The 23,040-nt window shown below is 42.5% G+C and overlaps 1 protein-coding gene across 1 annotated transcript in view; it reads right to left on the bottom strand.

Moving 5' to 3' along the window:
- The window catches only part of kynu (kynureninase), a 278,857-nt gene that overhangs the window by 80,543 nt on the left and 175,274 nt on the right, over window positions 1–23,040 (bottom strand). Inside the window, exon 8 of the mRNA XM_072257274.1 lies at window positions 14,657–14,803. Coding sequence (XP_072113375.1) covers window positions 14,657–14,803 — 147 coding nt within the window. The remainder of the gene's footprint in view (window positions 1–14,656; window positions 14,804–23,040) is intronic.

The following is a 23,040-nucleotide window of genomic DNA, read 5'->3' as shown; positions in this document are numbered from 1 at the left end:
TGCTTTACCTTCGGACGGCAGGGGAAACCTGTACTACATTCTGTAATTGCTTTCCTTTGCACTACCTCAGTACACCGTTGGAATAAAATAACCTGTATGGATGGCATGAAAAAACAAAGTCTTTCAATGTACCTTGGTATACATATGACAATAATAAAGCAATTGACTTCAAGAAGTCTTTGAATCTGACTGCTATATTGTTTCCTATAAGAGGTAGCTAATTTTGTTTATGGATAGAATCGGGAGAGAAGATGGCGGTGCGCCACGCGTGCGCAGTTCTCCAGTGAAAATGATATCGTATCCGTTAAATATCTCTTAATATCTGCTAAATAAATTTCTTAATTCTACCCATAAGGATCCTACCTCTTCTGATTCTATGTCCTTTCTTTCTATTGATTTGATGTCGTTACTTACCATCAGGGCCACGCCACCCCCTTTATCTACCTTCCTATCTTTCCTATACACTGTGTATCCTTGGATATTCAGCTCCCAATCACATCCATCATTTAGCCATGACTCAGTGATGGCCACAATGTCATATCTTTTAACCTGCAGCTGTGCAGCAAGGTCATCCACTTTATTTCTAATGCTGCGTGCATTTAAGTACAGTACATTTAGATCAGTATCTGTTGCCGATTTCGCTATACTTCTATTTTGCAGCAAATTATCCTGTATATTCACCGGCCTGTCCTTCTTGCCATCTTTGCTGCACAGTATTTTTGACTTATTTCTATTTTCCTCTTCCTCGACCCTAACACCTTGGTTTCCTTCCCCTTGCCAACTTAGTTTAAACCCTCCCTAACAGCTATATTAAACAATCCCGCCAGGATATTAGTACCTTTTGAGTTCAGGTGTAATCCATCTTTTTTGTATAAGTCATACCTTCCCCAAAAAAGATCCCAATGATTCAAGAATTTGAAGCCTTGCCCCCTGCAGCAGTTACTTAGCCACACATTCATCTGCTTAATTCTGTTATTCTTACCATCATTAGCATGCAGCTCAGGCAGCGACCCTGATATTATTACTCTGGAGGTCCAGCATTAGCATGCAGCTCAGGCAGCGACCCTGATATTATTACTCTGGAGGTCCAGCTTTTCAATTTTCTTCCTAGCTCCCAGTAATCTTTCTTCAGGACCTCCTCTCTTTTTCTGTCTATATCATTGGTACCAACATGTACCAAGACTTCCAGCTGCTCGCCCTCTCTCCTCAGAATACTCCGGACTCAATCTGAGACATTCCGTACCTTGGCACCAGAGAGGCAACACACCATCCGGGTATCCTTGTCTGGCCCGCAGAATCTCTTGTCCGTCCCCCTTACGATGGAATCCCCTATAACGACCGCATTTCTTCTTGCTCTCTTGATTTCGGCACTGGGCAGAATGCCAGAGTCTCGTTCACTGTGGTCCTCCTCTGTCAGGTCTGCCTCTTCAACAGTATCCAAGACGATATATTGATTTCTAAGGGGGACTGTCACAGGGCATACTACCTCTCTATAGGTAGTATCTATCACCTCCTCACTTTCCCTAATTAGCCAAAGGTCATCAATTTCCATCTCCAGCTCCTTAAGACGGTCCTTCAGGAGCCTCATCTCAGCGCACCTGGTGCAGATGTAATCCTTGGGGAGGCTGGGAGTCTCCTAGGGTCCCCACATCTGGCACTCCAAGCACAACACTAATCTTAGATGCATACCTCTAATGCTACTGTTTGTACTAAATACCAAATACCAAAAATACCAGCTTTTCAATTTTCCGTTACTATGAGACTGAACGGTCACAGGAAGCCTCTTCCTGTCTCTGCCGAAGCCTGTTGAGCCAAAGCCCTTTCACTCTGCACCCTCTCACTCCGTAGCCCGCTCTGATGCTAAACCGCTGGATATGGCGGTTTTCTTTTTAAAGTGTTCGCACTCAACTGGCTGATATCACACACCTGCGCACCTGCGCAGTCTGGCCTCTCTCCTACTCCAAGAAATAAAATGTCTTCTCGCTGGAAATCCTTAGCCTCTTACCGCTGTCTTCATGGGTTTTATAATGGGAAACAGTTGAGGCCAGTTCATTGGCTATACTTAAGAGGGAGTTAGATATGGCCCTTGTGGCTACGGGGGTCAGGGGGTATGGAGGGAAGGCTGGGGCGGGGTTCTGAGTTGGATGATCAGCCATGATCATAATAAATGGCGGTGCAGGCTCGAAGGGCCGAATGGCCTACTCCTGCACCTATTTTATATGTTTCTTGATCCGAAGAGAAAAAGTCTGCGACTTCCTTCTTCTTTTCGTGCTCAATTGGCTGACGTCACGTGCCTGCGCAGTCTGGCCTCTCTCCTACTCCGAGAAATAAAATGTCTTCTCACTGGAAATCCTTAGCCTCTTACCTCTGTCTTCATGGGTTTTATAAATGTAATTTATTTTTGACTCCCCACCCATCAAAATCACCCCCTCCCCCCCGACCAAAGAAAATCAAAGAATACAGTTCTGTAGTTACTAATGCCATTTTCAGGGAATGTTGAGTCAGAGTACTATAGCACAGTAACAGGCCTTTCGGCCCATCTCTTCTGTGCTAAACTATTTTTCTACCTAGTCCCATCTACCCACATACAGACCATAGCCCTCCACACACCCTTCATCCACCACAGAATATCACTTGGAATATTTTACAATTCGTGCCAGAAAGAAGCATTGGTTGAAATGTAGAATATGCGATATCTAAACTTACCCAAACAGATTTCAGCTCAGTTTTTGCTGCTTTTTAAAATAAAAATGTCAGACTTTCATCACAAAAATTTTGCATTCACAGATAACATTTCCACCTTATTGGAATGATTTAAAACTTTGCAGAGCTTACTCTGAAACCTAAACAATATAGATAATGCATGCACACACTGAATATTGTCTTTATCCACTAACTAGACATTTTTGTCATAATTCAACTGTTTAAGTCAGGTCCAGCATTTCAGGTTTTGTGGGGAAGCTAGTTCTATTAAGGTGGGACCCCAGGATATTGATGGTGAGGTAATACTGATAGAAGGGTGTATGTATTACAACATCATCATCATTATGTACTGTGTCGTAGGAATTGGGGGAATCATGCTCTCCTGTCCATGATTGTTCCTGGCAAATTTTTCTGCAGAACTGGTTTGCCATTCCCTTCTTCTGGGCAGTGTCGTTACAAGACGGGTGACCCCAGCCGTTATCAATACTCTTCAGAAATTGTCTGCCTGGTGTCAGTGGTCGCATAACCAGGACTTGTGATGTGCACCAGCTGCTCATACGACCATCCACCACCTGCTCCCATGGCATCATGTGACCCCGATCAGGGGGCTAAGCAGGTGCTACATCTGGCCCAAGGGTGACCTGCAGGCCAGTGGAGGGAAGAAGTGACTTACACGTCCTTTGGTAGAGACGCATCTCCACCCCGCCACTCAGTACGTATTAGAAGGAATTACAAAAGGTAGTGTTTCTGCTGGCCTTCGATGTGATTTAAGTGGTTTGATTGATAGATAGTTAAGTAAACCTTGGTAAAGGGCAGCCCTGTGGCAAAGCAGTTGGTGTTCTTGGCATCTGGATTTGATCCAGACTTCACCTGTGTGGAACTGGCATATTTTCTCTGTGACTGTGTGTGTTTTTGCTCCAGTTATCTCTCACATCACAAAGGTGTGCTGTCTGTACCTGTCGTGGAGAGAAGGAATCTGGGGTTCACGGACCCCTCGGTTAATGGTATAAAAATGGCCAAGCACCCCCGATTTAGACTGTTGAATCATTGAGGTTGCACTTGTCCAGGTAAATGGAGAATAATCCATTCCTCTCCTGACTGCAATGGAAAAGATAGAACGATTCTGGATATTAAGTTGTGATAGAGTCTTTAAAATCATAAAATGGAGATGCAAAGTCAAGATTTCATCCAAGACGACCACAACCATGTTGTAGGGTTTGCAGGCTTGCACGCCTCAATGATCAGGAAAGCTATGTAGGCTGGAGTCAGGGCCTTGTGCTTTGGCTCTTACTAGGGTCATCCATGCCGAACGGGTCAAAGGGCAAAGGTTTGTGGGGTTCAGCTCAGGGCTAACAAGACCGACTGGTCAAAAAAAAAAACAGTTGTTGTGGAAACAGCAATGAAGAATCCTTCTACATCTGTATGCGATGGTATGGACAGACTGAGATGGAGAACCTTAATTGTTGCTCTTAATGCCAGTAAGTAACAGGCAGTAAGTAAAGTCAAGGTATGAAAAAACAATGGCATATAAAATCAAAGAAAATCCGAACACAAGAAAATCTGCAGATGCTGGAAATTCAAAGCAACACACACAAAATGCTGGAGGAACTCAAAAGGCCAGGCAGCATCTATGCTAAAGAGTAAAACAGTCAATATTTTGGGCCGAGACCTTTCATTAGGAAGAAAATCCAAGTCATTTTATAAGTTCATAAAGATCAAGTGGACAACTAGGGAAAGAAGGACCAAAAAAATAAAATAAGTATAGAAGCAGAGAATGAGGATAAGTTTCATTGTGAATAGCTTTTGACTGTCTTCACTAAAGAGGGCAATGATGCTAATCTTAATGAAGATAAATAATTAAGATTTTTACATCATAAAAGAGGACGTATTAAGGAGCTAAGCATCTTTGAAAATAGATAGGTGATGAAACCTATTTGAAAGGTAAAGATGCAAGAGAATATAGACCCTGGAATACGGAGCAACAGAAAATATACTGGGGGAACTCAGCAGAGCAAGTGGAATCGGTGGAACGAAAGTAATTGTTGTTGTAATGGGCCAAGACCCTGCATCAGGATTATTTGTTCCTCCAGATGAAATATAACACAGGCTGTTAAAAGATGCAAGAAAGAAAACTGCAGAGACTCGAAATATGATTTTCAATCCTACTTGGCTACAGGAGAGATTTCAGTGGAGGAGAGGACTGCTGGCCTTATACCACTGGCTTAAAAGAGAGGAAAATATAAGCCAATTAATTACAGACCAATTAGTTTAACTGCAATGGTGGGGAAATTATTGGAATCAATTCTAAGCAATTGTATATACATTAGTTTTACAAGATACAGTTTAATCAGAACAGCATGGATTTGTGGAAGGATGACTATGTCTAAGCAACTTGTTTGAAGTATTTAAGAAATTGAGAGTCAATTGGGAAAACATCATATGTAATTTGTATGAACTTTAACAAGTCTTTCAGTGAGGTCCTAAATGTTAAGCTGATCAGATACAGAATCAATGGAGATACCAATAAAGGGATTATAGTGGCATGAAAAATACTTTCCTTCATTACCCAAGACATAAGAGCATGGAGATGACACTAGTAGGACCACAATATGGGTACAGCATTTTGTTCTAGTCTCCACCTTAGAGGAAAGGTAAAATTCTGCAGGTGCTAGAAATCCAAAGCAACACATTCAAAATGCTGGAGGAACTCAGCAGGACAGGCATTAACTGTTGAATAAAAAGTCAATATTTTGGGCCATGATCCTTCTTCAGGACTGGAAAGGGAGGGGGAAGACACCAAAATAAAAAGACGGGCAGAGGGGTAAGAGGATAGCTAGGAGGTGATAAATGAAGCCAGGCAGGTAGGAAAGGTAAAGAGCTGGAGAAGAAGGAATCTTCTCCAGAAGAGGAGAGTGGATTATAGGAGAACGGGAAGGAGGAGTGGATGAAGGGGGTGGTGACAGGCGGGTAAGAAGAGGTAATGGGACAGATTGCAGAATAGAAGAGGAGAGGGGGAGGGACAATTTTTTTTATATAAAGTGTTGCTCCTCTACCCTGAGGGTAGCCTCATCACGGCACACGAGGAGGCCATGGACTGACACGTCAGAATGGAAATGGGAATCGGAATTAAAGTGCTTGGACACTGGGAAGTTCTGCTTTTGGGAGATGTGATTGCAAGACAGAGAGTGTAGAGACTAACAAATGTTTTTCCAGGACCTTAAAAAAAATAGTATCTCAGAGTTTTGTATAGAAAATAATTAAATCCATCCACCCACTTCACCTATGCCATGTTTTTGCACATCTAGTCCTATCTGCCTTCATCAATTTCATTTCCTTCTTTCCCTAAAGTGCTTGCTCCCTTGTCCATGGAAGAATTAGAAAAGCTATGATAACTTTCTTTGAAAACAATGAGGCTGCAACCAGACTTATTTGAGATATGTGCCGTATGATTATGGGAAACTTGCCGTATGACTTGACTTGATATGAAATTAGCTAAAGTAAATGGAATGTAATGCTTTATTTATCAGAGAGGTCAGAATGCAGTAAGTTTTGATTCAAAATCAAAGGATTATGTGCAGAATAAGAATTAATTTTATTAAGAAAGTGGATCACAACCGGAACTCAGTGCCTGAAAGGAGGGAAATGGCAGAAACACTCACCAAACAGTCATGAATATGTATGTAAAAAGCCCTTATCTACAGCTCATAGACCTGGTGCTGGTAAATAAGATTAAATTGGGAGGCTCTTTTTCAATCAACACTAACTAAATGGGTTAATTGTTCTCCTAATGTCAAGAGAATGTCCAATGATTTTATAGAAGATGGAGTTTGCGGGGTGCGGAGTGAGCCGGGAGAAGAGTGGAGCCTTACGGGCTTAGGCAGAAACTGGCGAGGCAAAGAGGGTTTGGTTATTCACTTTTTTTCCACTGTTATTTGAAGAGAGGGGAAGTATGAGTGTGAGGGCAACTTGTTGTTCTCAGTGCCGGATGTGGGAGGTAGTGGAGTCTCCCAGCCTCCCGGACATCCACATCTGCAGACATTCCACCCTGCAAAAGCTGATTTCAGGGAGGTAGCATCATCAAATTGCAGGAGACTTCCGGGAGAGGTGGGATGTCTGCAATAGAGTAGCTCCTTAGCAGCGAGCCAGCTAGTTTAAATAACTTTAGCTATGCTAATGAATGAATGACACCTGTTAAACTCACCTCAACATGTCTTTTACAATCTTACCCCACCATGGGCAATAGAAAAGTCACTGTTGCAAACAGTGCAGCGAGCAACACTGTCATTAAGTTTGACCCCTATTAAGCAGGGGTACACTTTAGTGTAGTCTGGGGTGACGTACATTTTATAGTTTTTTTTTGGAACACTCTGCCATGGCACGCTCTCGCTCTCTCCCTCTCTCTCTCTCGTAGTCGCTCGCACGCTCTCTCGCGCTCTCGCTTGCTTTCTCTCTCGCACGCTCTCACTTTCTCTCTCGCTTGCTTTCCCTCGCTCGCTCGCTCTCAAAAAAACTGATTTCCGTGATATTGTATATAATTTACGGGTATCAGGGAGCCACTATTAATATGCCGGAGACTCCCGAAACTTCCGGGAGAGGTGGGATGTCTGCATCTGCGCAAGGTGCATTGAGATGCAGCTCCTAAGAGACCGTGTTAGGAAACTGGAGCTGCAGCTTGATAACCTTTGTCTTATCAGGGAGAGTGAGGAGTTGATAGAGAGAAGTTACAGGAAGGTGGTCACACCGGGGCCACGGGTGGCAGACAAGTGGGTCAAGGTTAGGAAGGGGAATAGAAAGAATCAGGTAATAGAGAGTACCCCAGTGGCTGTGGCTGTTCCCCTTGACAATAAGTACCCCTGTTTGAGTACTGTTGGGGGGGGACAGCATACCTGGGGGAAGCTACACTGTCCGGCCCTGTAGCTAAGAAGGGTAGGGAATGGAAGAGGAGGGCAGTAGTAATAGGGGACTCAATAGTTAGGGGGTCAGATAGGCGATTCTGTGGATGAAGTCAGGATACCCGGATGGTAGTTTGCCTCCCTGGTGCCAGGGTCCGGGATGTTTCTGGTTGCATCCAAGAGATCTTGAAGAGGTCGTGGTACATATAGGTACAAATCACATAGGTTGGAAAAGGGGAGAGGTCCTGAAAGAAGAATATAGGGAGTTAGGAAGGGAGTTGAGAAAAAGGACGTCAAAGGTAGTAATCTCGGGATTACTGCCTGTGCTACGCGACAGTGAGAATAGGAATGCAATGAGATGTAGGATAAATGCGTGGATGAGAGATTGGAGCAAGGAGCAGGGATTTGGGTTTTTGGATCATTGGGACCACTATTGGTGCAGGCATGACCTGTACAAAGGGGACTGGTTGCACTTGAATCCTAGGGGAACCAATATCCTGGCGGGGAGATTTGCGAGGGTTGCTGAGGTGACTTTATACTGGAATGGTTGGGGGGGAAGGAATCAAATTAAGGAGACTAGGGGAGGGGAGGTTGATGTACGGGAAAAGGAAGAAAAAGATAACAAAGTTGTTTGGTTAATTAAGGATAATCAGAGAGTGGGAGGTGGGGAGTTTCTTAAATGCATCTATTTTAATGCTGGGAGCATTGTAAGAAAGGTGGATGAGTTTACAGCATGGATTGATACCTGGAAATATGATGTTGTAGCTATTAGTGAAACGTGGTTGCAGGAGGGGTGTGATTGGCAACTAAATATTCCAGGATTTCATTGCTTCAGGTATGATAGAATAGGAGGGGCAAGAGGGACAGGTGTTGCATTGCTTGTCAGAGACAATATAACAGCGGTGCTCTGGCAGGGTGTATTAATGGACTCATCTAGAGAAGCTATTTGGGTGGAATTGAGGAATAGGAAAGGTGTTGTGACGCTTATAGGGGTGTACTATAGACCACCTCATGGGGACCGAGAACTGGAGGAGCAAATTTGTAAGGAGATAGCAGATATTCGTAGTAAGCACAAGGTTGTGATTGTGGGAGATTTTAATTTTCCACACATAGACTGGGAAGCCCATTCTGTAAAAGGGCTGGATGGCTTGGAGTTTGTAAAATGTGTGCAGGATAGTTTTTTGCAGCAATGCATAGAGGTACCAACTAGAGAAGGGGCAGTGTTGGATCTGCTGTTAGGGAATGAGACAGGGCAGGTGACGGAGGTTTGTGTTGGGGAGCACTTTGGGTCCAGTGATCACAATACAATTAGTTTCAGTGTAATTATGGAGAAGGATAGGGCTGAACCGAGGATTGAGATTTTTCATTGGAGAAAAGCTAACTTTGAGGAGATGCGGAAGGATTTAGAAGGAGTGGATTGGGAAAATTTGTTTTATGGGAAGGATGTAACAGAGAAATGGAGGTCATTTAAAGGTGAAATTTTGAGGATTCAAAATCTTTATGTTCCTGTTAGGTTGAAAGGAAAGGTTAAAAGTTCGAGAGACCAATGGTTTTCAAGAGATATTAGAAACTTGATTCGGAAAGAAGAGAGGGATCTTCAATAAATATAGGCAGCTTGGAGTTAATGAGGTACTCGAGGAATATAAAGAATGTAAAAAGAATCTTAAGAAAGAAATTAGAAAAGCTAAAAGAAGATATGAGGCTGCTTTGGCAAGTAAGGTGAAAATAGATGCAAAGGGTTTCTACAGTTATGTTAGTGGCAAAAGGATAGTGAGGGATAAAATTGGTCCCTTGGAGAATCAAAGTGAATGGCTATGTGCGGAGCCAAAAGAGATGGGGAGATTTTGAATAATTTCTTTTCTTCGGTATTCACTAAGGAGAAGGATATTGAATTGTGTAAGGTAAAGGAAACAAGTAGGGTAGTTATGTAAAGTATGACAATGATAGAAGAAGAAGTACTGGCACTTTTAGGGAATATAAAAGTGGATAAGTCTCCGGGTCCAGACAAGATATTCCCTAGGACCTTGAGGGAAGTTAATGTCGAAATAGCAGGGGCTCTGACAGAAATATTTCAAATGTCATTAGATACGGGGATGGTGCTGGAGGATTGGTGTATTGCTCATGTGGTTCCATTGTTTAAAAAGGGTTCTAAGAGTAAACCTGGCAATTATCAGCCTGTGAGTTTGACGTCAGTGGTGGGTAAATTGATAGAATGTATTCTTAGAGATGGTATATATATATAATTATCTGGATATACAGGGTCTGATTAGGAACAGTCAACATGGATTTGTGCGTGGAAGGTAATTTTGACAAATGTTATTGAATTTTTTGATGAGTTTACTAAGAAAGTTGACGAGGGTAAAGCGGTGGATGTTATCTATATGGACTTTGGTAAGGCCTTTGACAAGGTTCCACACAGAAGGTTAGTTAGGAAAGTTCAATCGTTAGACATTAATATGGAAGTACAAACGTTTGTGGTAAAATAGAATCAACAGTGGCTAGATGGGCGATGCCAGAGTAGTGATGGATAACTGTGTGTCAGATTGGAGGACAGTGTGTAGTGGTGTGCCTTAGGGATCTGTACTGGGTCCAATGTTGTTTATAAAATATATTAATGATCTGGATGATGAGGTGGTAAATTGGATTAGTAAGTATGCAGATGATACTAAGATAGGTGGTGTTGTAGATGATGAGGTAGGTTTTCAAAACTTGCAGAGCGATTTAGGCCAGTTAGAAGAGTGGGCTGAAAGATGGCAGATGGAGTTTAATGCAGAAAAATATGAGATGCTACATTTTGGTAGAACTAATCAAAATAGGACATACACGGTAAATGGTAGGGCATTAACGAATGCTGTAGAACAGAGGGATCTAGGAATAATGGTGCATAGTTCCCTGAAGATGGAATCTCATGTGGATAGGGTGGTGAAGAAAGCTTTTGGTTTGCTAGCATTTATTAATCAGAGCATTGAGTATAGGAGTTAGGATGTAATGTTGAATTTGTATAAGGCATTGGTAAGGCCAAATCTGGGGTATTGTGTACAGTTCTGGTCACCGAATTATAGGAAAGATGTCAATAAAATTGAGAGAGTACAGAGGAGGTTTACTAAAATGTTACCTGGGTTTCATCTCCTAAGTTACAGAGAAAGGTTGAACAAGTTAGGTCTTTATTCTTTGGAGCGTAGAAGGTTGAGGGGGGACTTGATAGAGCTGTTTAAAATTATGAGGGGGATTGATAGAGTTGACGTGGTTAGACTTTTTTCATTGAGAGTGGGGAAGATTCAAACAAGAGGACATGGGTTGAGAGTTAGAGGACAAAAGTTTAGGGGTAACATGAGGGGGAACTTCTTTACTCAAAGAGTGGTAGCTGTATGGAATGAGCTTCCAGCAGAAGTGGCTGAAGCAGGTTCTATGTTGTCATTTAAAGTTAAATTGGATAGATATATGGACAGGAAAGGAATGGAGGGTTATAGGTTGAGTGCAGGTCGGTGGGACTAGGATAGGGTAAGAGTTCGGCACGGACTAGAAGGGCCGAGATAGCCTATTTCTATGCTGTAATTGTTATATGGTTATATGGAATCTTGCAACCACAAAATGGGAAGAACAGCCGAATGGCATGTTGGGAAGAAACAAACAGTGAAAACGCTGACATATTTTACCCTGCAGGTTGAAAGAAAGTAGTTAGCAAAAAGGAGATAAGGGATTGCTGATGTCTTGTGAAGTCAACAGATACCCTAAAAAGACAAATAAGCAAAATGTAACTGATAAAATATCGGATGAGGATAGATGAGAATATTGGAAATTATCTGAAACAAGGGAAGAATTGAAAACTGATGAATGAGTCTGCCACATTGTCTGCAATGAAAACAAAAGAACATCTGTTTCTTTGTAATGCCAAGGGAGAAAGAACCAATTAAATTGATCAGCAGCTAAACCGTCAAATTCGCCATTATTCCAACAGGCTTGAGTGGGAAAAATTATCACCTATACATTACCAGGACATATTCTAACAGACCTGACATAAAATGTCTCCAAAACAATAGTGGCTGAGAGGATCACAGGTGGAGAGGGTCAGGAACTTTAAATTCCTGGGTGTTACTATTTCAGAGGATCTGTCCTGGACTCAGCACATAAACAAAGAAAGCACGGAATCCCCTCGACTTCCTTAGGAGTCTGTGGAGATTCAGCATGTCATCTAAAAATCTCATGAACTTCTATTGATGTGCATTGGAGAGTGTATTGACTGGCTGCATCTCAGCCTCAAATGGAAACACCAATGCCTTTGAACTGAAAATCCCACAAAAGGTATTGGATTCAGCCCAGTACATCACAGTTAAAGCCCTCATCATCACGGCTCCCCACCCACCACCCAGGTCATGATCTTCTCTCACTGCTGCCATCAGGTAGAAGGTGCAGGTGCCTCAGGACTCAAACCATCAGTTTCAAGAACAGTTACCACTCCACAACCATCAGGCTATTGAACAAAAGGGGATAACTACACTCACCCATCCATTGAGAAGTTCTCACAACTAATGGTCTCAGTTTAAGGACTCTTTATCTTGTTATCTCATGTTCCAATTATTTATTGCTATTTATTTATATTTGCATTTGCACAGTTTGTTGTCTTCTGCACTCTGGTTGATCTTTCATTGATTCTGTTATAGTTACTATTCTATAGTTTTGCTGAGTATGCCTGCATGAAAATGAATCTTAGGGTTATATATAGTGATATATATGTACTTTGATCTTTTTCGGCATCCGTTAGTCTCATGAGACCATGGATTTGCATCTTGGAAGGTTTCCTGGGCTCAGGCCTGGGCAAGGTTCTATGGAAGACCAGCAGTTGCCCATGCTGCAGGTCTCCCCTCTCCATGACACCAATGTTGTCCAAGGGAAGGGCATTAGGACCCATACAGCTTGGCACCGGTGTTGTTGCAGAGCAATGTGTGGTTAAGTGCCTTGCTCAAGGACACACATGCTGCTTCAGCCAAGCCTCGAACTAGCGACCTTCAGATCACTAGACGAACACCTTAACCACTTGGCCACGCACCAACACATTGTACTTTGATAATAAAATTTATTTTGAACTTTGAATTCCTTTTTGATTTCAGATTCCCAGTATCTATACAGCTAAATAATGTAAAAGCTGCAGAAGTGAAGGGAAAAAGTACGGGTGCCCTCTCAAACCTGTATCAGAACATTGACCTAAATCATGTGCCTAGAGCTGGAATACAAATTGAAATTAGAAACTTGTATTGCAGAACTGAAAGCAGCAGCAACTGAGCTACAACTTACATAGCTGCAAGGTGACAATCCCATTGTGACAATAGATTAGGTTGAAGCTTATGTAATTTTCATATGACTCGCAGCTTCTGTCCTGACAGGTTAAATGAAATTACTCTTCCTGTAGTGAATGCTGGATCCTTAAGTAACTAAGATGTTTCTTGTTCTCTAGGTAACCATCTGGAAAGAAGTCAAAATAATGTAATGGACAAGGGAGATAATTGAAATCCCAACATTATGTTCTGAATTTTCTGTAACTATGGGACTCATCTTAGGAGCCTTCTTGAAGCAAGTACCCAGTGACTTGCCACTGTTGCCTGCCTTGTGACTCGATCATTTTGTTTTGAGCTGTATTTGTAAACCGGGGCCTCATTTAAATTTGCCAGTTGCAATCACCTGACTTCCACGCTAAGCCAGCATTTTAGATAGCAGGAAGGTACTTTCAAGTCAAGTTAAGTTTATTGTCATTTAACTGTATACATGTATAGCAAAATGATAAAACACTTCTCCGGACCATGGTGTAAAGCACATTAGTACACATAAACATACATATAACACACATTAACTTAGGAAAGTAAGAATAAAATCTACAAATGAATTGTGCATAAAGTACATAAATTAAACATTGTAGGGTACAGAACAAATTAACGAGTGACACTGTGATGCGATGTGGCCAGCTTGTCACCCAGCAACTGACAAAGGATTGCTCCTGCATGTTTTAATTTAGAGCAGCTTGCAATATTCAATGCATAGCAAAAATGAGCAAGATTTGCACAGCAGTTGGCTCTGAGATCCAACCAAAAGGGTGGCTCTTTCCCAACCCCAGTGATTTTCTGATGTTGTCAGTTATTTTACAGCAAGAATATGAGATTGACATTTGAAAAGTGCTGCCTACCTTCTTCAAGACATGAAAGTTGTTCTGTAAATACTGACACTTACCTAAGTTCCTATTAAATGACTTACTTCAGTACTTCCATGTTCCTTTCTTCTTCTGAAAACTTTTTCTCTGACATTCTCAAGTGATCTTTGAAGCTGTCATTTTATACCATTTATAGTAGCTTTTCAAAAAACGTACCTTCAGACTTCTGTAACAGAAATCAACCTGCCCGCCTGTAATGTCCCTTGTGATCATTTTACCTACTTTCTATTTTGCTGTATATTAATACCTGCTGGTATTTCAATATCTGTCCAGAACGTAACTTTATTAGATCCTTTCAGATGTTGCTGAATCTCAATTTCAATATTCTGTCGATCTAGGATGGGTGGTGAACATTGGTATCTCGGGCTGAGATGTTGTGGTGTTTGTCAAGCTTAGCAATTAGCTTGCAAACGTTTCATCACCAATGAAGGTGACATCCTCAGTGTGCATTTGTTGGTGTTCCTCTCTGAGAACGCTCGTGTTTATATAGCACCCTTTGCTATTTGCTTGCCTCAGTCCTGATTGGCTACCCATTCAATTGAGATTTTTTAGCTCATGTTTCTTTGGCCCTTGGGGGTTTGTAGATGGCGTCTATTTTGATATGTTTGTTTATGGAGTTATTAGAAGAGAATCACGCTTCTAAAAATTCTCGTGCCTGCTTCATGTTTGCCTGCACCAGAACCTCTGCAGTGCCCCAGTTAAAGTGAATGGGCAGTCTACATAAACACGAGCCCTCCCAGAGGGAAACAGCAGCAACTGCTCACTGAGGATGTCTCCTCGACAGGTGATTAAATGTCCGCAAGCTAACTGCCAAGCTTGGTGAATATTGCAACATCAAACTCAGTTGATCTGTTCAACTCACCTTCGCATGCCCTCCTTTTGTTATTGAAAGCATGTCAAAAAGCTGTCCAGTGTAATATTGTACTCCGCTGAGGAGAATCACGGCAATACTGTCACCTTCCTTTTCGATTGTAGATAAAATATCCTCTGTTTGCAGAGTCTCTTCACCCTGGAAGCAAATGGTTGATCATGATTTTGTTTAAATGCAAAGCGTAATGAATGAAATTATAATTCCTACAATCAGGGAATATTAATTGAAGAATATGTTTTGAATCAGTGTGCGTCAATGCTCTGTCCTTCAGTAAAACTGGATTTCAACACAGTTTAAAATATTGTTTTGCAAAAAATCAGGTTTTCAAAAAATGTTCAGAGATTTTAAATATCATTATTTTGTTCTTGAAATCAAATATTTATCTCCTTTGATCTAATTACATTAATAGCTACTATTTATGGTGCACTGACATAACACATTTTCAAGATAAAAGAAACTGCTTTACACTTCAATCTGTAAAAAGTAATTAACACCTCATGTTAAAAAAAAACTTTATTCTGAGCTCCTGTTACCAAGATGAATACATCAGCAGATATTTCGTACTGTTCCTCTCAAGAATAGTGGGCAATTATTTAATTATCTGTTGCACAAAAGGAAACTTGAAAACTGAATTTGAAGTTTATGGTAATAACATCCTTAATGTTGTTCCTCGGCAAGTCCAAGCACTTGTGGCCCATGTACAGTAAATGATTAGATATGATGTATAATTGTTCATGTAATTATGTAATTTATGTAATGTAATTATCAAAACTGAAAGAACTAAACACTTGTTTGAATTGGTTCTGACGATGGTATCTAACTACTTTGTAATGTATCTTCTAAGACTGCATAGAACAGAATTTATATGGGTATAAAACAGCAACCATTTTTCAGAAACTCAAAGCCCAACTGCTGAAGATTAGACACAAAAGGTATTGCAGATGCTGGAAACCTAGAGCAATACACATAATGTGCTGGAGGAGCTCAGCAGGTCAGGCAGCATCTATGGAGACAGCTTATCCACTGATGTCTTCTGTCTCTGTCTCTGGAGACAGCTTATTCACTGATGTCTACTATAAGCCTACTGACTCTCACAGCTATCTGGATTATTCCTCTTCTCACCCTGTCTCTTGCAAAAACGCCATCCCCTTCTCGCAATTCCTCCGTCTCCGCCGCATCTGCTCTCAGGATGAGGCTTTTCATTCTAGGACGAGGGAGATGTCTTCCTTTTTCAAAGAAAGGGGCTTCCCTTCCTCCACTATCAACTCTGTTCTTAAACGCATCTCCCCCATTTCACATACATCTGCTCTCACTCCATCCTCCCGCCACCCCACTAGGAATAGGGTTCCCCTGGTCCTCACCTACCACCCCACCAGCCTCCGGGTCCAACATATTATTCTCCGTAACTTCCGCCACCTCCAACAGGATCCCACCACTAAGCACATCTTTCCCTCCACCCCTCTCTCTGCATTCCGCAGGGAGCGCTCCCTACACAACTCCCTTGTCTATTCGTCCCCCCCCCCATCCCTCCCCACTGATCTCCCTCCTGTGTAAGCGGAACAAGTGCTACACATGCCCTTACACTTCCTCACTTACCACCATTCAGGGCCCCAAACAGTCCTTCCAGGTGAGGCAACACTTCACCTGTGAGTCGACTGGGGTGATATACTGCGTCCGGTGCTCCCGATGTGGCCTTTTATATATTGGCGAGACCCGACGCAGACTGGGAGACCGCTTTGCTGAACATCTACGCTCTGTCCGCCAGAGAAAGCAGGATCTACCAGCGGCCACACATTTTAATTCCACATCCCATTCCCATTCTGACATGTCCATCCACAGCCTCCTCTACTGTAAGGATGAAGCCACACTCAGGTTGGAGGAACAACACCTTATATTCCGTCTGGGTAGCCTCCAACCTGATGGCATGAACATCGACTTCTCTAACTTCCGCTAAGGCCCCACCTCCCCCTCGTACCCCATCTGTTACTCATTCTTATGCACACATTCTTTCTCTCACTCTCTTTTTTCTCCCTCTGTCCCTCTGAATATACCTCTTGCCCATCCTCTGGGTCCCCCCCCCCCTTGTCTTTCTTCCCGGACCTCCTGTCCCATGATCCTCTCATATCCCCTTTTGCCTATCACCTGTCCAGCTCTTGGCTCTATCCCTCCCCCTCCTGTCTTCTCCTATCACTTTGGATCTCCCCCTCCCCCTCCAACTTTCAAATCCCTTACTCACTCTTCCTTCAGTTAGTCCTGATGAAGGGTCTCGGCCTGAAACGTCGACTGCACCTCTTCCTACAGATGCTGCTTGGCCTGCTGCGTTCACCAGCAACTTTGACAATTATTTTCTATTTTCTATTTGTAATTTATTTAGATCACTTTTTAGAGATCTGTTTTTAATTTGACACGAAATAGTCTTTTTCTGTTGAACAATGTCATAAGAGCCAAATCAAATCGCCTGCTATTCAGTGGTGTAAAAAAATAACACATGAAAAGTTCCAAGGGGAGTAAGTACTTTTTATAGGCACTGTAGGTTGTCCAGGTGATCCAAGGACATGTGAAGACCCATTGAGATTGCGTCTGCCGTTGATCTATTGTGGCGATAGGCAAACTGCAGTGGGTGCAGGTCCTTGCTGAGGCAGGAGTTCATTCTAGCCATGACCAACCTCTCAAATCACTCCATCACCATTGATGTGAGTGCTACTGGGTGACAATCATTAAGGCAGTTCACACTACTCTTCTTAGGCACTGGTATAATTGTTGCCTTTTTGAAGCAGGTGGGAACTTCCGACCATAGCAGTATGAGATTGAAAATGTCCTTGAATACCCCCAATAGTTGGTTGGCACAGGTTTTCAGAATCTTGCCAGGTAATCCATCAGGGCCTGCTGCCTTGCAAGGGTTTATCCTCCTTAAAGACAGCCTAACATCGGCCTCTGAGACTGAGATCACAGGGTCACCAGGTGCAGCAGGGAACTTCACAGCTGTAGTTATGTTCTCCCCTTCAAAGCAGGCACAGAAGGCGTTGAGTTCATCTGGTAGTGAAGCATCGTTGTCATTCATGCTATTGGGTTTCACTTTGTAGGAAGTAATGTCCTGCAAAGCATGCCAGAGTTGATCTGCATCCAATGTTGCCCCTAAACTTGCTCGGTTGTTTCTATGCTCTTGAAATAGCCCTCTGCAAGTCATACCTGGTTTTCTTATACAGACCTAGGCTACCAGACTTAAATGCCAGAGATCTAGCCCTCAGCAGACAATGAGCCTCCTGGTTCATCCACAGCTTTCGGTTTGGGAATATACTAGCCAGTTTCCGTGGGAACACACTTACCCACACAAATTTTAATGAAGTCGATAATAACTGCGGCATACTCATCCAGGTTTGAAGATGAATCCCTGAATACATTCCAGTCCATTGATTCAAAGCAGTCCTGTAGGCACTTCTGTGCTTCCCTCCCTTGTCCATATCCTCTTGGTCCTCACTACTGGTGCTGCAGTCTTCAGTCTCTGCCTATACTCGGGGAGTAGAAGTGCAGCCAGGTGATCAGACTTTCCAAAGTGTGGGCATGGAATAGCACAGTAGGCATTTTTGATGGTGATGTAACAGTGGTCCAGTGTGTTTTTTCCTCTGGCAGTACAAGCACTCTGTTGATTGAAGCTTCTCTGTAACCATAATACTTTATTCTGTATTTCACATTTGCTTTTCCTTGCACTACCTCAATGTACTGATGTGATGAAATGATTCTTATGGATGACATGCAAAACCCAAGTTCTTCACTGTCTCAGGTCATGTGACAATAATAAACCAACTTAACAACGTATCACAAACAACAGGAATTCTGCAGATGCTGGAAATTCAAGCAACACACATCAAAGTTGCTGGTGAATGCAGCAGGCCAAGCAGCATCTGTAGGAAGAGGTGCAGTCGACGTTTTGGGCCGAGACCCTTCGTCCTGAAATGTCGACTGCACCTCTTCCTACAGATGCTGCTTGGCCTGTTGCGTTCACCAGCAACTTTGATGTGTGTTGCTTTAACAACGTATCATTGCTTTGCGTTTTTTGCCTTCATCAAATACATCACTAAATCTGTTATTTGCAATTTGCTATTCATTTTACCAATTATGCCATGTTTTTAGTTGTCATACTGTCTCTGAAATACTGAGCACATTCATTTTATCTCAGAGTCAATTTGTAAGTTTTAGCAGTGAACAAAGAAACTTCACATCTGCAACTCAAGATCAACATCCAAGACCAATGTACGTCAGAGGCTGAATTTTTTTTCAGAGTAAGATAGAGAATTGGAATAACTAGGAGACGAAAGGTTGGAGCCACAGAGAGTAAGAGGAAACTTCGTGAAGCCACGGTCCCTGTGGAATCTGTGGAATTCATTGCTACAGGGGGCTGAGGAGGCCAAGTCATTGGGAATATTTAAGGCAGAGGTTTATAGATTCTTAATTAGTCAGGTCATGAAGATAATCAGTGAAAAGTCCAGATATTGGAACCGAGAGGGAAATGGATCAGTTGTGATGGAATGGTGTAGACTTGATGGACTGAATGGCCTAATTCTGCCCTACATCTTATGGCCTTGTGGAATGGCTAATAAACAAATGAAGAGAAAGAGTTTCATGGATGGTAGAGATGAATGGATGAAGATTTGAGATAAAAATGCACAATAAAGTAGGGAACCAGGTTGGTGGGGAAGAATGAAGATAAAGTCATAGGGTGAATAAAGTCATAGAAGATAAAACATAATTCATGCAGCTGGGTCGACACATTGATTTATGGAAGACACTCTATAGAGGACAGATAAGGCAACTGTTGAGGCTCTCATTGGTGATAAATTATGTATGAGTATCTTCAGTAACAGAGGAAGGTATATCCACCAGTGGACAGTGGATTTGGAGATGGTATGACAAGGGTGAGAGTGAAATACACTCATTTCTTTCACTTTTAAGCATCATTTAAATTTGAATTCTGTTATTCATTTGTATCACTTGTCCTTCTATGATCCAGACTTAACCTGTCTGTTCTCCTTTAAAACAACATCTTTCTTTTCTTCTGGACAATGAGTGAAGAAGCAACACACACAAAATGCTGGAGGAGCTCAGCAAATCAGGCAGCATCAATGGGAATAAATAAACAGTCGACATTTCAAGCTGAGACCCTTCATCAGGACTGGAAAGGATGGGGGAAGACGCCAGAATAAGAAATGTGGGGGGAGGGTAAAGAGGATAGCTGGTAGGTGATAGGTGAAAAGGTAAAGGGCTGAGGAAGAAGGAATCTGATAGGAGAGGAGAATGAACCACAGGAGAAAGAGAAGAAGAGGAGGAACCAGGGGTAGGTGATAGGCAGGTGAGAAGAGGTAAGATGCCAGAGTGGGGAATAGAAGAAGAAGAGAGGGGAGATGGGGGAGAGAACTATTTTTTACTGGAAGGAGAAATGGATATTCATGCCAGCAGTTTGGAGGCTGCCCAGATGAGGTCCTCCACCCTGAGACTAGCCTCATCTTGGCAAAACTGGAGGCCATGGACTGACATGTCAGAATGAGAATGAGAATCAGAATTAAAATGTTTGGTCACCAGGAAGTTCTGCTTTTGGTGAATGGAGTGGAGATGCTTGACAAAGCGGTCCCCCAGGGAGTGAACTTCACAACTCCCACATCTGTTTGTCTGTGTTCTTTTATTGGTAAATTGGTTTATAACTTTCACATACACCAAGGTACAGTGATAAACATAAATTTCATCCCATCCATACAGATCATTTCATTGCAAAAGTCCATTGAATTTCATTGTTCATTGCAAGGGAAAACAATAACAGAATGCAGAATAAAGTGTTACAGTTACAGAGAAAGTGCACTGCGGTTACTCATTGAATACTTCAAAGATATATCACAGCCTTAGATTTTCCTTTATCAAATTCACTTGCAGGAGCTGAACCAATAATAGAAACAAAATGTTCCTTCTGCCTACTCATTTTAGCAAGGTAGCTAATGCAATTGCACACACCATCAGGAGGAAAGTAAGTGAGAAAGAATGTATGTGTGAACATTAACCACATTAACCCATTAGTCCTAACCCTTTTGGAATTATATTACAGTATTTATCATTTGCAATAACAACGGTGTTCCAATATAATTTTTTGACAGAATGAGATCAGCAAGCAAGAATTCAGTTTAACTTTCCGTCCATGGAGTCATTCAGCGTGGAAACCAGCCATTTGGCCACAATGCTCAAACTAACCAGTGGATGCTCATCAATATTAACCCATCTTCCAGCACTCAGCCTGTAGCCTTCATTGCCCACTTAGACTGTTCCTAAGTGCTGTCAGCAACTCTGCTTCCACCACTCCCTTTTGTGCTGTATTCCAGGTATTCACAACTCTCTCAGTGAAAAAGGCACACCTTGAATCCCCTACAAATCTCCATATGCAAAATTTATGTCCTGTACTTTTAGTCGTCTATGATGAGAGGAAGAATTTTCTGCTGTCTATTCTATCTGCTCCCTTCATAATTTGTTATATACCTGAATCATGTCCTCTCCTAACCTCCTCTTCTCCAGGGAAAAGAAACCTAGTTTTTTCAGTCTCTCCTTACATGTCACCTTGTAACTTGATGGGAAATGTACAAGATGAAAAGAAGCATAGATTGAGTGGATAGTGAAATGGTTAATACAAGACGGTATTATTTTAAAGTGATTAGAGGGAAGTATGGGGGGATGTCAGAGTTAATTTCTTTATATAGAGAGGAATGCTAGGTAGAGAGACACATTAGTGATATTTAAGAAACTCTTACATAGGCACATGGATGATAGAAAAATGGAGGACTATGCAGAAAGGAAGGGTAAGATTGATTGTAGAGTCGGTTAAAAGGTTGGCACAACATTATGGGCTGAAGGGCCTGTATTGTGCTGGAATGTTTTATGTTCTATAACTGAATCATTCCATCACAGGTGACATCATGGCATTTATCCTTTGCACCCAGCTAAGGGTGACCAATATTTCATAACATTGAATCATGGCTTCCCTGCTTTTGTCTTTAATGTTCTGACTAATTCAAGGCAACCCCTGTGGCCATTCCCATCAATAATAAGTATACTGTTTGGGATACTGTTGGTGGGGACGACCTACCAGGGACAAGTTGCAGTGGTTGCATCTCTGGCACCGAGATATGACCCTCAGCTCAGAAGGGAAGGAGGGAAAAGAGGAGAGCAGTAGTGAGAGGGGATTCGATAGTTAGGGGGACAGATAAGAGGTTCTGTGGAAGAGATCAAGAATCCTGGATGGTCTGTTGCCTCCCTGGTACCAGGGCCCGTGATATCTCGGATCGAGTTCTCGGTATTCTCAAGAGGGAGGGTGAGCAGCCAGATGTCGTGATCCATGTAAGGACTAATGATGTGGATAGGAAGAATGAGGAGGTCCTGCAACGAGAATTTAGAGAGTTAGGTGCAAAGTTGAAGGACAGTACCTCCAGGGTTGCAATCTCAGGATTGATACCCGTGCCACGTGCTAGTAGGGCTAGAAATGGGAAGATAATGCAGCTAAATACGTGGCTAAGGAGTTGGTGCAGGAGGGAGGGCTTCATGTTTCTGGACAATTGGGCCTTGTTCCAGGGAAGGTGGGACCTGTTCCGACGGGACGGGTTGCACCTGAACTGGAGGGGGACGAACATCCTTGCAGGAAAGTTTGCTCGTGCTGCTCCGGGGGGTGGGGGGTTTAAACTAGATTTGCAGGGGGAGGGGAACCAGAGTGTTAGAGCAGATAGTGAGGTGGAGGAGGATAATGGTCATGAGAGAACTGCAAGTATAATATATGAAGTAAAGCCAGATCTAACGTATAAAGAGGCTTTGAGGAAAGAGAAATAGAATGAAGGGTGTAAAGGTAGTAAGGTAGAAGGGCTAAGGTGCATGTACTTCAATGCAAGAAGCATCAGGAAGAAAGGTGATGAACTGAGAGCTTGGGTACATACATGGAATTATGATGTAGTGGACATTACAGAGACTTGGCTGGCACCAGGGCAGGAATGGATGCTCAATATTCTTGGATTTCAGTGCTTTAAAAGGGATAGAGAGGGGGGAAGAAGGGGAGGAGGGGTGGCATTACTGGTCAGGGGTACTATTACAGTACCCCTGAAAGGGTGGGTAATATAGCAGGATCCTCTTTTGAGTCAGTATGGGTAGAAGTCAGGAACAGGAAGGGAGCAGTTACTCTATTGGGAGTATTCTATAGGTCCCCTGGTAGCAGCAGAGATACCGAGGAACAGATTGGGAGGCAGATTTTGGAAAGGTACAAAAAAAGCAGGGCTGTTATCATGGGTGACTTTAACTTCCCCAATATTGATTGGCACCTGATTAGTTCCAATGGTTTAGATGGGGCAGAGTTTGTT

This window comes from Mobula birostris, chromosome 5 (genome assembly GCF_030028105.1).
Source record: "Mobula birostris isolate sMobBir1 chromosome 5, sMobBir1.hap1, whole genome shotgun sequence".
NCBI lineage: Eukaryota > Metazoa > Chordata > Chondrichthyes > Myliobatiformes > Myliobatidae > Mobula > Mobula birostris.
This window is presented reverse-complemented; position numbering and strand designations above follow the sequence as displayed.